We start from the raw sequence: 12,724 nt of genomic DNA, 5'->3' as shown, positions 1-12,724 counted from the left end.
TCCGCACCTGACGCAAGAGCCGTAGAATGAGTTCAGCGATGATGTCAACCGTCATCATCGAGACACCATATGCCTTGATGATTCGCTCGAAGATGGATTCATTCCAGCAATCTGCATGGTTCGACCAGGAGAAGTTTCCATGATCAGGTCAAGCATTGGGAAGGCGAACAGCTGAGGTTCCATGGTTGAAGTTACAAGGTTGGTGTCGCACAGAAGTCCGATATCAACGAGGGAGTGTTACTGACTCGGGCACAGACAGTGGCTCGAGATAAGTGCAGCTTCGATAATGTTCTCTGCAGTCTGCATGACCTGTGCCTTATAGGGTTGTTTAGCGCTGACGGGCTCCGGCGCGACCCGCGAAATAATACACGCCAAAGGGTGCTGGCAACATGAGCTCCCGAACTTGTCAGCACTAAACGACCCTATAAGAGACCCATCAATCGTTTTAGAGAAGTCATTTAGCATCATCAACACGAGGAGATGAGGAGCTGTATGTTGATTGTTGAATTGGGAGACTCTTGAAATAGTGAATGGGCTGTGCGGAGGCGGAGTCTGCGACCGTGGTGGCCAAGTTCCAGGAGATGTGACTGAGGTATGGCTGTGCTGGCGCCTGACAGTGGCTTACTATTATTGTATGCCCTCGCAAACTTTTGAGAGGATGCAGAACGGCAGACAGTTCGCACCTCACAGTCACAGGGCTCTCAAGTGGATACTCAACAACCCAAATCTCGCCGTGACTGCCAACCAACACGTTGATTACTGCGCCCTCTGGATAATCAAATTAATCAGGCTCTGATTAACATTCACAGATCATCCAGCGACCGTTTCTCATAGGTGGTTTCCGGGATCCCTTCCAGATGGGTCCTGGGGGACCGCTACTTTAGTCTCAATTTTAACAAAGGCGGTTTCAGCCCGGCCCAGTGTCAGGTCCGTCCCTGGACCATGAACTCGTGCCTCGTATGCTCCCAATTGGCTTTCTCTGAGACATGCCTGCCCCTGACAATGGGCTTGTTTTCACGCACACCAGCTGGTTGGCCAACGAAGTATATCCTGCTTCATCAGCTTAGCGTCTCCTCTATAGAGGCGTGAATAAACCGACCAAGCGGGTCGAATCAGCCCCCAAATTCCCCTGGCGCTAGTCTCAGCGCCCAGACATTTAGGGTGACGGCCATGGGCCATTTCTGGGTATCCATGGGGGATCGTGAAGCGATGGGGCGGGCTTTGCTGGTGATTTGCACTGCAATTTCCTTAGCAGGGTTTGGAGACACCACTGCCACTCCAGAGAGGGTCCCATTGAGCCGCACAGGCTGATTCGTTGGAGTCTGCTCAGCCTGGAAATGAATCTGAAAAAGCCTCAGCTTTCTCCTATATAAAGAGCCCCAGGTTACCCAGCCCATTCCTCCAATTCACAAATCCAATACAAATTCAATTCAGTCTCTTAACATCTCTATCTATCTCCTCTGTCTCACTTTTCTTCGTCAAACCAACCCAACTACCATCAAGATGCGTTTCTTCATCCCTCTCGCCCTCCTTGCCACCTCTGCGATGGCTGCCGACAAGACTGCTCAAGACTACCTTAACGAGGTTATTCCCGAATGTGTACAAACCTGCTGGACGGATCTCATCGAAACTGTTACTGGATGTGACTCTATCTCTGATAACGACTGTCTTTGCCAAAACATCGACAAACTCATGTCATCTGACGACCAAGGTGCCGTGAACACGGCCACGTCGTGCATGAAGGAGAATGCTTCCAAGTGTGACCAGAGCGACGCGGAAAAACTCACAAGTCTCGACGTCAGCAGCCTTAGTGATGCCGTATCCGAGTTTCAATCCTCCTGCCCTGACACTGGTATGTTGTCACCCGTCTATCGTTGAGAAAGAATGAGCTAACTGACGAAACTCAAGGTGCCGCTTCTGCCATGTCTCCTTCCAACTTCCTCATGGGTGTCGGTGCTGGCGCCATGATGATTGTCGCTGCCGTCTAGGCTTAAATGATTTCAACAATATTTTGCAAGATCCTTTTTGAGCTTTTTTGATACCTGATTGTATTTTGCTACGGCTTTTGCAAGGCACAGTACCTACTGCATACTGTATATAATTCCCTAATTTTTACTTCTTCGAATAGACTATATTCATAATTGGGAAACAGAAAATCCATTTCTTTGCATGCGATGATACAACGAAGACAAGTGAAATAAAAAAGTTGGGGTTCGCACTGCGCAAATCCTTCCCACAGAGCTGAAATGACTCCAACCCCAGGAGAAAAGACGCAATTCCACCTGACCTTCCACAGTCCTCCCAGCTCCTCAGTCCTCGTACTTCACCCTCTGTTTCCCTCCATTAGTGATCAAAATTCCTGCAATAAGCACGCACCCAGTATGTCCGCCAACACCAAGTCCAGTGCATTTACAGCTATTCCCATTCTCGATTACTCCCAAACCAGCGCCCGAGACACGAAACCCGACTTCCTCGCCGATCTCCGCAACGCGCTGGTCAATGTGGGGTTCTTCTACCTTGTGAACGCGCCCATCGCGTCCGAAATCAGACAAGATCTCGTGCAAAAATGCAAGGCGCTGTTTGATCTGCCGCTGGAGAAGAAACTCGAGATCGAAATGGTCAATAGCCGGCATTTCCTCGGCTACTCGCGACTGGGGGCCGAGATTACGGCAAGGAAGCAGGATTATCGCGAGCAGTTTGATGTGTGTTTCTTAGCTACCTTTTGAGTGCTTACCGTATGGAAATATAGGTGGACTGACTGAGCTGATCTGCGTTGGTCTTGTAGTTTGCGACGGAGTTGCCTGAACCCGGTCCGGATGAGCCGCTGTATAGGAATATTCGGGGCCCGAATCAGGTATGTATCTCAACCCGGCCTGAGCGTCCTATATACATGTTGTATCTAATGGAAAAATTAGTGGCCAGACGAAAATGCAATCCCAGGATTCCGCCAATCTGTTGAGGCATATCTCGCTGAATTAAGCCCAGTAGCAGACAACTTCCAGATCCTGATTGCGGAGGCCCTAGATCTGGATCCAGCAGCATTGAAACAATTTTTCGACGACCCAGTCCAGCAGAAGATGAAACTGATCAAGTATCCCCCGCCTCCCAGCGACGCCGAGTCCCAGGGCGTCGGGGCCCATAAAGACTCGGAGTTCCTGACATTTCTGCTACAAGCAACTCCCCACCGTGGCCTCGAAGTGCAGAACAAGGCCGGAAAATGGGTTTCTGCTCCACCAATGGATGGTTCGCTAGTTGTTAATATCGGACGTGCATTGGAGGCGATCACGGGGGGTGTTTGTACTGCGACGACACATAGAGTGAATCTTGCGCCATCGAACTATGTGGATGCGCATGGTACGCCGCTGGGGCCGCGGTTCTCCATCCCTGTTTTCCAGGGGATGAGCTTGGATTTATCGGTTGATGATATCAATTTGGAATTTCCCGCGCATATCAAGGAGCTTGTAGGCGATGAAAAGGCACGGTCGGATGCCGAGGCCACCTTTAATAAGATATTCAGCGGTCGCACGGGCGAAGGAACGCTCATCCATCGGATCATAAGTCACCAGGATGTGGGCCGGAGATGGTACCCCGAGCTCCTGGCGCAAGCGCTCGGGGAGTATGAGAAGAAGGAGCCCAGTTCGACTTCGGATTCTTCACGGAAGTGAGCGAGGGTAAGGATCAACAGAATATAAAGAAACCGAAATCAACTTGAAACGCTTGGCGTCCACCACTACTATAAATTTCAGGCTTGGCTGAGCACGAAAATGCCGGGGCTCGCATGGTGAATTTTTCCAACAATGGCAGCTCACGCGTGGACTGTCTCATCATATTTAAGTATCAGACTCACCCCGAAACGATTGGAAAGTCGAAACCAAAGACCCACCACCGCCATCACAAATCAAACCCAAAGTCACCATGGCTAGATCTCTCTGGGTCATCGCGGCATTCCTTCGTGCGATTCTCGCAGCAGACATCTATGTCTCACCAGATGGCTCAGACGATGCCGCAGGCACAATCGATGCACCATTCCAGTCCATCCAATTAGCCGTCGACGAAGCGACAAACGGTTCAACAATCTATTTGCGCGCCGGGACATACACACCGACAACAAATATCCAGATTTCGAAGAGCGGCACTTCCTCCGCGCCGTTTGTCTTGCGGGCGTATGAAGGAGAGGCGGTTATTATCGATGGCGAGGAGCTACCGGGGTAGGCTTTCATCAACTATTATACACGACGAGTGCGCCGCTGGGTAGCTAACGACTCCTGCAGAACCCCGGCTGAGGTAGGCGGGTCCCTCGACAACGAAGACCGAGGTATCCTGCACATCCAGGATGCAGAGTACTGGGAGTTTTATGACCTCGAGCTGATCAATGGGCCGTATGGTGTTTATGCGCGCGATGCGTCGAACAACCACTATGAGCGCATTATTACACGGGATAACTATGAGACAGGTATGCGACGCCAAGCGCACTGTTTTGCCTGCAGAGCCGAATACTAATTGATGGCAGGCTTCCAATTAGAGGGAGAGTCGGCGAATAACGTCGTCTTGTATCTCGATTCGTACGGTAACAGGGACCCGCGCAAGAATGGCGAGAGCGCGGATGGATTTGCCTGTAAGGAGGGATCCGGCGAGGGTAACATCCTTCGGGGAGCGCGCCTGTGGAATAACGTTGACGATGGCTTGGACTTATGGTATGTTCCCCGGACCTATTTGAAGCGTCTGTATTGACCGAAATAGGGAATTCAAGTCCGCAGTGACCATTGAAGACACAATTTCCTGGGGAAATGGCTTCAACCGGTAAACCAAAACCGGGTGTTTAATACTTAGGAATTGCGCTCTAACAATAAAATAGATGGGACTTTAGCCCTTTCGAAGGCGACGGCAACGGCTTCAAGCTGGGCGGCGGCGACGATGCGGACATCGGTCCTGCAAACCACGTTATAACAAATTCCATCGCCTTCAGCAACAGCCACGACGGGTTTACCGATAACTCGCAGCCGGGGAACTTCGAACTGAGCCGGAACACGGCGTGGAATAACTCTGCTATCGGGTTTAGGTTCGGCACCGCGGTGGCTACACTTACTGGGAATATTGCTGCGTCGAATGGCGAGAAACCGACTTCGTTGAGTGAGGAGCAGGTCTCTGAGGGGAATTCGTGGGATGGCGATGGGGCTTGGGATGATGGGAGTTTTGTGAGTGTTGATGTTGAGTTGGTGCAGGGTGAGAGGAACGCGGACGGAACGATTGAAGCGAGTGATTTCCTCTTGCCAAGTGACGCAGAGGAGATTGGCGCGACGACTGATTGGAGTGCTTGAGTTTCTGGTCGAGGTTCGATGCTCATTGTGCTGGTTCAGCATCAAGGTCCTGAGCTAGGCTGGAGACAGCCGTATATACTGAAGTGATAGTGCTGAAAGACTGTAAATAGAACTGGTTGGTTCCCGGAGAAATCAATATTCCTGCTGGATCTGGCTGCTTGAACAACAGAAACTGATGAAACAGCCTTTCCTTGGGTCGCAGGAAATGGAAATTCGACTGGATGTGATGAAAAGCCGGAGTCTCCTTCACCTTAATTGGCGGCACCTTAATTGGCGGCGACTGCTGTTCGCATTTCCAAATAGCAAACCTCCCGAACTTTAATCCTTCGAGCTAAATATTTCATCAGGTCGTGCCTAAGGCTTGAATATATCCAAGACGAGCCGTTGGAAAGTCCACATAACAGATACAGAGATATCTCCGATAAAGATCTGACATTGTGCCAATCCAGTAATCCACCCAACAACAGTGAATGAATCCTGAGCTCCCGACGTGTTCAAACGCCTCCAACTGACCCGACTGACCGCAAGTCGACATTTGACAGCTCATCCCCGAAGGTTTGATTGGACACTGCATGTTTTCTTCCCCTTTTCCACTTTGGGTCACATAGAGCGAGCGCTGATCCTTCTCGTAAAGCAAGGTTGCACACCCCACTTGCGCCAGCTGCCAGGGACTCACCAGGGGAGTGAGCTTTCAGCAGCCAGAGCTTGGAGGTGGCTTTTCTTTTCGACCGGAGTTTACTCCCGTCTCCTCCAGCGCGAGGCAATGGTAGAGATTTGGGGACTCCACAGCGTTGCCTGGCAGGCAGGGACAGGCTCACGCCTGGAAAGGCTCAATGCGAGTTCCATGGGCTCACTCTTCCTCGCACGTCCAACACGGTTAGAGTTCTTTCAACGAGTGATGATCATTTCCCGCTCATGGCGATCTTCCTGCCGGATACGAGGTTGGGTCGTGCACGACCATGGATCTGGTGATGAGCCTTGAGCATGGAAACCGCGAGCCGAAGCACACTAACAGAGAATTTACTGTTTTTGCACAGGGCTGACCTTTCTGAGTCAGGTGAAGAGTCAACATCAACGGCTGGATTCCGAGGTGTTCGTTGCGATCTTCGCATGTGGGGTTTGGAAAGATGTGGTCGTTGGGAATACGAGGAAGGGCTGGGTTCTGCAGAAGACGTGATATGAGCTGCAGACCTCACGCAGGTCCTTCAGCCGAATGGGGCATCCCCAGAGGGGATTGCGCTTGCAGAAATGACCAGGAGCGTTGCATGTTTGTGGCTCACGATAAGTCAACACTGCAAAACGTGCTGCTGGTCTCAGCCAAAGTCTCAAGGGGGAGGAGGCATCCCGGTCCTGAGCTCGAGGAAGAGCCATTGGTGGCTTGGAGCCCTTTGACAAGAAAAGACTAAATACGATCTTGGGGCCACTAGTGACTGAAGAGTCTGCCCTTGCTGCTCGCTGATTGCTCCGCGAGGCGTGGTCAAATTTCCCCTAAAAATATCCCTCGTATTGCTGTGCAGGAGCCGCATTCTCGTTGCCCTGAGCCAACCACAGCGAGGAATACAGAGTGATCGTCGCTAATTGATAGCCGGGTTGACTGGGACCCTTGTTGCATGGCACCAACTTCGATGTCTGTGGCACAAATACAAAATAGGCGTCGACGGCTCCTCGCTCGAAGCTACCACAATCTCTTCCGTCTTTTCATCCGGTCCTTTCTGCTGTTTACCCTCTTTTGTTCAAGTCGTTTTTCGAGGATAAGTAACTCATCATGAGTAGCAGCAGTTACTACGACGACTATCTCGACGATTACGATCTGGACAGCTATGATCTAGACGACTACGATCTAGACGACTATGATCTGGATGACTACCTCGATAACTACTCTACCGACACAGGTCCGTACTCAACGAAGACCTACGACTGGTCGGATTATTACACCACGACTGGAGGGAGTTACCCTACATCGACCTCGAGTAGTTATGATGACTACCTAGATGACTACGACGACAATTCCGGTTCTTCGGGCTCCAGCTCCGGCTCCTCAGGTTCCGACTCTTCGGACTTCACGTCGTCCGACTGGGATGACCTCCCCACCAATGGAGACCCTTCCCTTGGTAGCTCTGGAGGCGGCCTACCTAGCGGCTATGGTGCCTATGGCGCATATGGTGGATCCGATTTGTCCAACCAGGAGACCTCCAAGTCCTGCGTCTCTGCCGTTGCTTTCAAGGAGAATGCACCCAAGGTTGACCTTGCCTTTGACGTGATTTTCCTTGTTCTGTTCCTGGCCCTTGCCGGCTTCGCGGGCTTCCGCTTGCTCAAGAGCAAGCAAAAGGGCTCCGCCATCGGAAAATGGTTCCTGTTCCCGATCTCCCTCTTCTTTGCCATTCTGTACGTGTCCCATGATCTACTCGATGGATGTCGCTAACCAAGCACTAGGTATATCATCATCGACATGATTACCCTTATCCTCTCCCAATGTGTCATGATGAGAGCCGACAAATACCAACAAGCACTTACCGCCGTCAGGTGGTTCGATAACCTTTCGGTATACCTACTAATTGTGCTGATCCTGCTCCCCATCTGCCTGAAGCTGCAGGGTAGCGGGACATTCAAGACCATTACGCTGTTCGGACATGGCGCCTGGTTGGCATTGTGCGGGATCTTCCTTGTCGTCAGCCTCGCCTGCTTTTCTAAAATTCAAACTACCATGTACAAAGACTTCGAGCTTCCCAAGGCGGATTTTATCAAGTCTACCAGGGGTGTCACCGTGACCTACTACGTCTTCCTATTTTTTGCTGCCCTCTTGGCAACCGCCAATATGGCTCTTGCTTTATTCCGCCGCGCCAGCATTCGCAAAGGAGTAAGTTTACACGGAGCCTCTCCATTTTCACAAAACCATGCTAACAACACCTGGCAGCTACTCTTTATCAGCATCCCAGCGCTCATTTTGTCCACTCTAATCCTTACCCTTGTCCTCATGGGTGGGTTCGCAGACAGGGAATACGGCAAGAAAATCCGCAAGCCAGAATACTACGAGAAGTCCGACGACGCCCAAGTATTCCTCAAGCGCCTCTTCTACGCCGCCGCCTTCGTCAGCGCGCTTATCATCGCTGGCGCCCAGCTGCCAGCCGATGACTCTTCACAGGCGGCACCTGCTGTCTCCCAGGCCCAGCCCCAACCCCAGCCCGTGAACCAATATCCGCAGCCTGCGCCCCCTATGGCCCAGCCCGTGAGCCCGTATCAACAACCAGTGTCTCCGGTCCCAACTCCACCTCCCCAGCAACAGTATGCCCAACAGCAGTATACAGCAGTTTCTGGCCCAGTGCCGGCACAGGCACCGGCACCAGCACCGGTCCAGTACGGAGGTCCCTCGCAGGCCGCGTAAGCCGATAACCTCGTCTTTCTTTGAACTGAACCGAACCAAAACTCTCTTTTATCCGACGACCTGAGTCGACTGTATCCTCTATCGAGGCCATTTTCATTTACTGATATCTTCACTTCGCTGAATCTTTCTGCTTCGATTTTCTCGCGGGCTTTTTAGCTTTTCGAGTGCCAATAGTTATTTATACCCTGTTACTGTTTGCTTTTTTGTCCATACGCTTTACCTAATAATTAAGTAAGAGTACATATTATTTGTTGATAGTTCTCACCAGAGTTGGCATTACTGAAAAAAGATAAAAACATAAAACATTAGTCCTGACCAAGGTCAGACAGTCAATCTTTTTGCATACCATATTTAATACTAGTTACGCGGGGCCAACCTGAAGTCAGGATCCAAGCCTGGTCCGCCAAATTGGGGCAATATTTCCCACCCGACGCGAAAATCGCCTACTGGCGGGTAGTCTTTGTAGTTGTAACAATTTGGGAAGCAACGACCGAATACCTGCAATGTGTCGTACCTGCCCGGCCTTGACTTGATATATAGGTTATATAGGTTATATAGATTATATAGATTATATAGATTATATAGATTATATAGATTATATAGATTACAGAGTGAGGGAAGAAGGTGCAGCTCTCCCAACACGGAAGGAACAGTCCCCGTCGGGTGACTCGCGCCTGCCCTATGTTTTAAATTGCATAAACTAATTTGGAAGATTAGGGATAGCATTCATAATATCTTCATACAGTATTCTATTGGCTGGAGGTGGAAAGCGTTGGAGAATAGACACTGGCTTTAACTCAAGGAACCAAACCCAAGTTACAAATAGTCCATAACCGAGAAACGACTTGTCGGGCCATATATTTATTTGCAGATAAGGGTGCCGCTGTTCTGTGATGACGCAGGTCCGCAGTGCAGCCCGTCGCAGCAGTCCGAGGGTTTATTGGCACAACCACCTCCTGCTATAGTTCATTGTGTCAGTGTAGCTGTTGTTGGGGGGCTTAAATGAAAACGACATACCATCGATACAGCCGGCTGCCGTTGTGGAAATGGCTGCAAGTGCCGCGAGGAGGCTGAGGAGCTTCATGGTGGGGGTGATTGTTTAGAAAGAAGAGGAAGTTGTATGTTGGTTTTGGGAAAAGAATTATCAGATTATCAGCCTGTCCACCCTCCTTAAATATGTACTCTCAGCACATAGTCGCCCGGTATCGGTGGCGTACCCCCACGCTGATCCGTGTACTGGGCCTATTGGCAGATTGGACGTGAGTTTGGCCCCCAGGATCAAGGAAGGACCAGGATTGCAGTTGGATGCTGAGCTGGCCACAGTGGATGGGCTGGATCAGATAAGATCACGGACTCAACCACCGACACCGGACGGCCCACCTTAGATTAAATTAGATCTCCATCTATCCTCAAATAAACAAGAGCATGCCAAGGTTGGAGGGATTCGCTGTTAAGTATACAATGCCCTGTACTATTGTCAGCCAGTTATGGTTATCATTGAGTGTGAAATGAAGGAGAACGTTTAATTTCCCAACCGTTAGCTTTCCTATTCTGGAATCGATGAGGCCATAGAAGTAAAGGTTTATCAAAAATTTTCAGGTTATTTATATCTGGTGATTCATAAAGAGCTTTGATATTATTCTTTACTTTTCGAAACTTCCTCACACTGTCTAATTACCAAGCTTACCGGTCAAAGATCTTGCCCGGATTCAACAGAAAGCTACCCATCGTTAGCGCTGAACAATGGGGAAGGGTTAGAAGACTTACTGCGGATCTAAGCTTCGTTTCAACGTACGCATTACGGAAATGGTCTCCGGCCCTAGCTCCTCGAGCAGGCACTCTTTCTTTCCAAGCCCAATTCCATGTTCACCCTGCGCCGGGATTAGCGAAACAGAAGCGAAAATGAAGCCCTGACGTAGGAAACTCACTGAAACTGTTCCCTCCATGTCAACCGCACGGTGGACCATCTTCTGCACACACTCCTGGACTGCCCGTGTCTGGGCTGGGTCGCTGGGATTGTACATGACGGCCTGGTGGAAGTTGCCGTCTCCGACATGGCCCAGCACGCTAGAGAATAGACCCAGGGCCCCTGACTCTTGCTTTGAGAGATCTAGCATGGAGAATTAGTAGGGATCCCCCGACAAGGTACAAATGGCACCCACCGATTATCTCGGGCATCTGCGACAGCGGCACAGCTACATCGGTAGACCAGATTTGTGTACCCTCCGCACGCTGTGAACACATGGCCCAGATGGCCTCTTTACGTGCGGACCAGAGATTATGCATTTCTTGCTCTGACTGCGCAAATTCAAACGCAATCCGGTCTCCCTCGGATGCTATTTTCTCAACTCTTGAAATGTCCGCCGCGACCGATTGCGCAGGGCCGGAAAACCTGCAGGGCAGTTAATAGGGAATTAATTATATAAGATGTGAATAAAGGAGCGCCATACTTGAAGAGTATCGTGGGCTTCTCTTCCCACATCCTCCCTCCCGCACCACCGTTCTTATTCAGGACTGCCATCTGCACCTCGTCCATGAGCTCGACTGCGGCCATGGGAATTCCCTGGCGCATTATCTTCGAGACGCATGTTACTGCACTCCGGACAGATGGAAACGTGGCAACCGCGACGCTCTGGGTTTCTGGGATAGGTGCAAGCTTCAGTGTCACCTCCGTGATCATCCCAAGGGTCCCTTCAGAGCCTGCGAACAGGCCTGTGAGGTTGTACCCAGCCGAAGTCTTTCTAGATGCTGTTAGTACGTACAACGACATACATACGCGGGACACAACACCACCTACCGCGGCCGGCGCCGAGTTTTGATAGTGGACCCGTCGGCCAGAACGACTGTGAGGTTCACGACCCAGTCCTTCATTGTGCCGTATCTGACGGCGTTCGTTCCGCTGTGAAGATAAGGGTAAGCAGAAGCTGCTAACAGCGCGCTGACAGGGACACATGCCTACAGTTTGTGGCAACCATCCCTCCAATGAGCGCCTGGTAGATAAGTATAAGCGCTGCCCAGCACATAGCATAGAGAAACCTACAGTTGGGCTGGGATCCAGAGGGAGAAAAAGGCCACTGTCCTTGATCGCATCATTGAGGTCCACCCAGTTGACGCCGGGTTGGACGACCACATCCATACTATGCCATGTTAGCGAGCGATCGAGGTATGACCACGTTTGCTGATTTACTCTTCCTCATGAAAGGCGATTATTTGGTTCATCTGAGAGAAGTCTACACTGATCCCCGAGTATGGGGCTGTGAAGTTTCCCTCCACGCTCGACCCTCCAGCAAAGGGCACTAGAGGTTGGACAGTCAGCCACTGTTGAATTAAAGGATAGAGATAGATGGAGTACCCATGGGAATCTTGTACTCAGAGCATATTCGAGCTATGGTTGAGACCTCTGCTGTAGTCTTCGGCGTGACAACAGCCACCGGTCGTGCTGTACAATGCGAGGTCGAGATCTCTGAGTATCCGTGAAAGTCCAGGTCGTCTTCGTCCGTCGTCACCGATTCCGGGCCAAGGGCATCTGAAATTGCCTGAATACCCTGAAGAGTACCTGTCAGCAGCGCCGAGAGGTGGATGGCTGGGCTAGATAGATACCTTCAACATTGTTTCCCGATCGGCGTACTTATTCTGACTGTCTGTCACGGCTGCCGCCGGTTGTATAAAGTGCCATGAACTAAATGCCAATCCAGTCAGACCACTAGCAAGAGCAGCGGAAGACCAGGCACTGCGTAGGCGAGTGGTTCGCCGTGGCCCTGCATGTCCGTGAACACATCTGGCCGGACAGGGGCTTCTCAGGGATGCACCTTTCCGAGGGACCAGACGCGTCAGCTGGCGAAGACCAAATAAGCGGTACATCCTTGAATGATTTCCATCAGCCCGCAAGTTTTGTGCCGGACGGGTCATTTATGTCACGTATCGGAATTCGCCCGCCATTCAGCGGCATTTCCCAAAGCGGATATGCGACATATCCGACAGCTGGTGGGCCCCTGCTCGCTCTCCCCCGGATTCCCCACATTCC

At 51.0% G+C, this 12,724-nt stretch overlaps 5 protein-coding genes across 5 annotated transcripts; 3 read left to right on the top strand and 2 right to left on the bottom strand.

Moving 5' to 3' along the window:
* Positions 1-1,503: 1,503 nt before the first annotated feature.
* ASPSYDRAFT_28983 (uncharacterized protein) lies at positions 1,504-1,988 on the top strand (the record flags this gene model as incomplete). Its single annotated transcript, XM_040844584.1, has 2 exons — positions 1,504-1,852; positions 1,909-1,988. 2 exons carry the CDS (start codon positions 1,504-1,506, stop codon positions 1,986-1,988), a joined length of 429 nt encoding a protein of 142 aa, XP_040704249.1.
* A 393-nt stretch (positions 1,989-2,381) lies between these two features.
* Positions 2,382-5,318, top strand: ASPSYDRAFT_56008 (uncharacterized protein; the record flags this gene model as incomplete). The annotated part of the gene is made up of 8 exons (XM_040849138.1): positions 2,382-2,702; positions 2,786-2,854; positions 2,916-3,616; positions 3,924-4,208; positions 4,272-4,453; positions 4,511-4,615; positions 4,758-4,800; positions 4,856-5,318. 8 exons carry the CDS (start codon positions 2,382-2,384, stop codon positions 5,316-5,318), a joined length of 2,169 nt encoding a protein of 722 aa, XP_040704248.1.
* A 1,765-nt stretch (positions 5,319-7,083) lies between these two features.
* ASPSYDRAFT_28980 (uncharacterized protein) lies at positions 7,084-8,700 on the top strand (the record flags this gene model as incomplete). Its single annotated transcript, XM_040844583.1, has 3 exons — positions 7,084-7,703; positions 7,752-8,175; positions 8,233-8,700. 3 exons carry the CDS (start codon positions 7,084-7,086, stop codon positions 8,698-8,700), a joined length of 1,512 nt encoding a protein of 503 aa, XP_040704247.1.
* Positions 8,701-9,407: 707 nt separating this feature from the next.
* ASPSYDRAFT_42166 (uncharacterized protein) lies at positions 9,408-9,876 on the bottom strand. The gene is made up of 2 exons (XM_040846420.1): positions 9,718-9,876; positions 9,408-9,659 (listed from the first exon to the last, which is right to left on the bottom strand). Exons 1-2 carry the CDS (start codon positions 9,782-9,784, stop codon positions 9,562-9,564), a joined length of 165 nt encoding a protein of 54 aa, XP_040704246.1. The 5' UTR covers positions 9,785-9,876; the 3' UTR covers positions 9,408-9,561.
* A 353-nt stretch (positions 9,877-10,229) lies between these two features.
* ASPSYDRAFT_130109 (putative D-lactate dehydrogenase (cytochrome)) lies at positions 10,230-12,555 on the bottom strand. The gene is made up of 11 exons (XM_040840552.1): positions 12,301-12,555; positions 12,053-12,245; positions 11,888-11,996; positions 11,741-11,837; positions 11,656-11,690; positions 11,498-11,599; positions 11,151-11,441; positions 10,863-11,092; positions 10,629-10,810; positions 10,468-10,571; positions 10,230-10,420 (listed from the first exon to the last, which is right to left on the bottom strand). The coding sequence occupies exons 1-11, from the start codon at positions 12,307-12,309 to the stop codon at positions 10,384-10,386; spliced, it is 1,389 nt and encodes a 462-aa protein (XP_040704245.1). The 5' UTR covers positions 12,310-12,555; the 3' UTR covers positions 10,230-10,383.
* Positions 12,556-12,724: the final 169 nt, after the last annotated feature.

Source organism: Aspergillus sydowii (assembly GCF_001890705.1).
Source record: "Aspergillus sydowii CBS 593.65 unplaced genomic scaffold ASPSYscaffold_3, whole genome shotgun sequence".
Lineage (NCBI taxonomy): Eukaryota > Fungi > Ascomycota > Eurotiomycetes > Eurotiales > Aspergillaceae > Aspergillus > Aspergillus sydowii.
This window is presented reverse-complemented; position numbering and strand designations above follow the sequence as displayed.

What these genes read in the sequence shown, in the direction of transcription:
- ASPSYDRAFT_42166 (XM_040846420.1), bottom strand. Translation starts at nt 9,784, where the DNA reads ATGAAGCTCCTCAGCCTCCTCGCGGCACTTGCAGCCATTTCCACAACG. An exon ending in GGCAGCCGGCTGTATCGATG is followed by an intron (nt 9,660 to 9,717) that starts GTATGTCGTTTT and finishes AATGAACTATAG; the next exon opens with CAGGAGGTGGTTGTGCCAAT.
- ASPSYDRAFT_130109 (XM_040840552.1), bottom strand. An exon ending in ATCGCCTTTCATGAGGAAGA is followed by an intron (nt 11,838 to 11,887) that starts GTAAATCAGCAA and finishes AACATGGCATAG; the next exon opens with TATGGATGTGGTCGTCCAAC. An exon ending in GCAGATGCCCGAGATAATCG is followed by an intron (nt 10,811 to 10,862) that starts GTGGGTGCCATT and finishes TCTCCATGCTAG; the next exon opens with ATCTCTCAAAGCAAGAGTCA.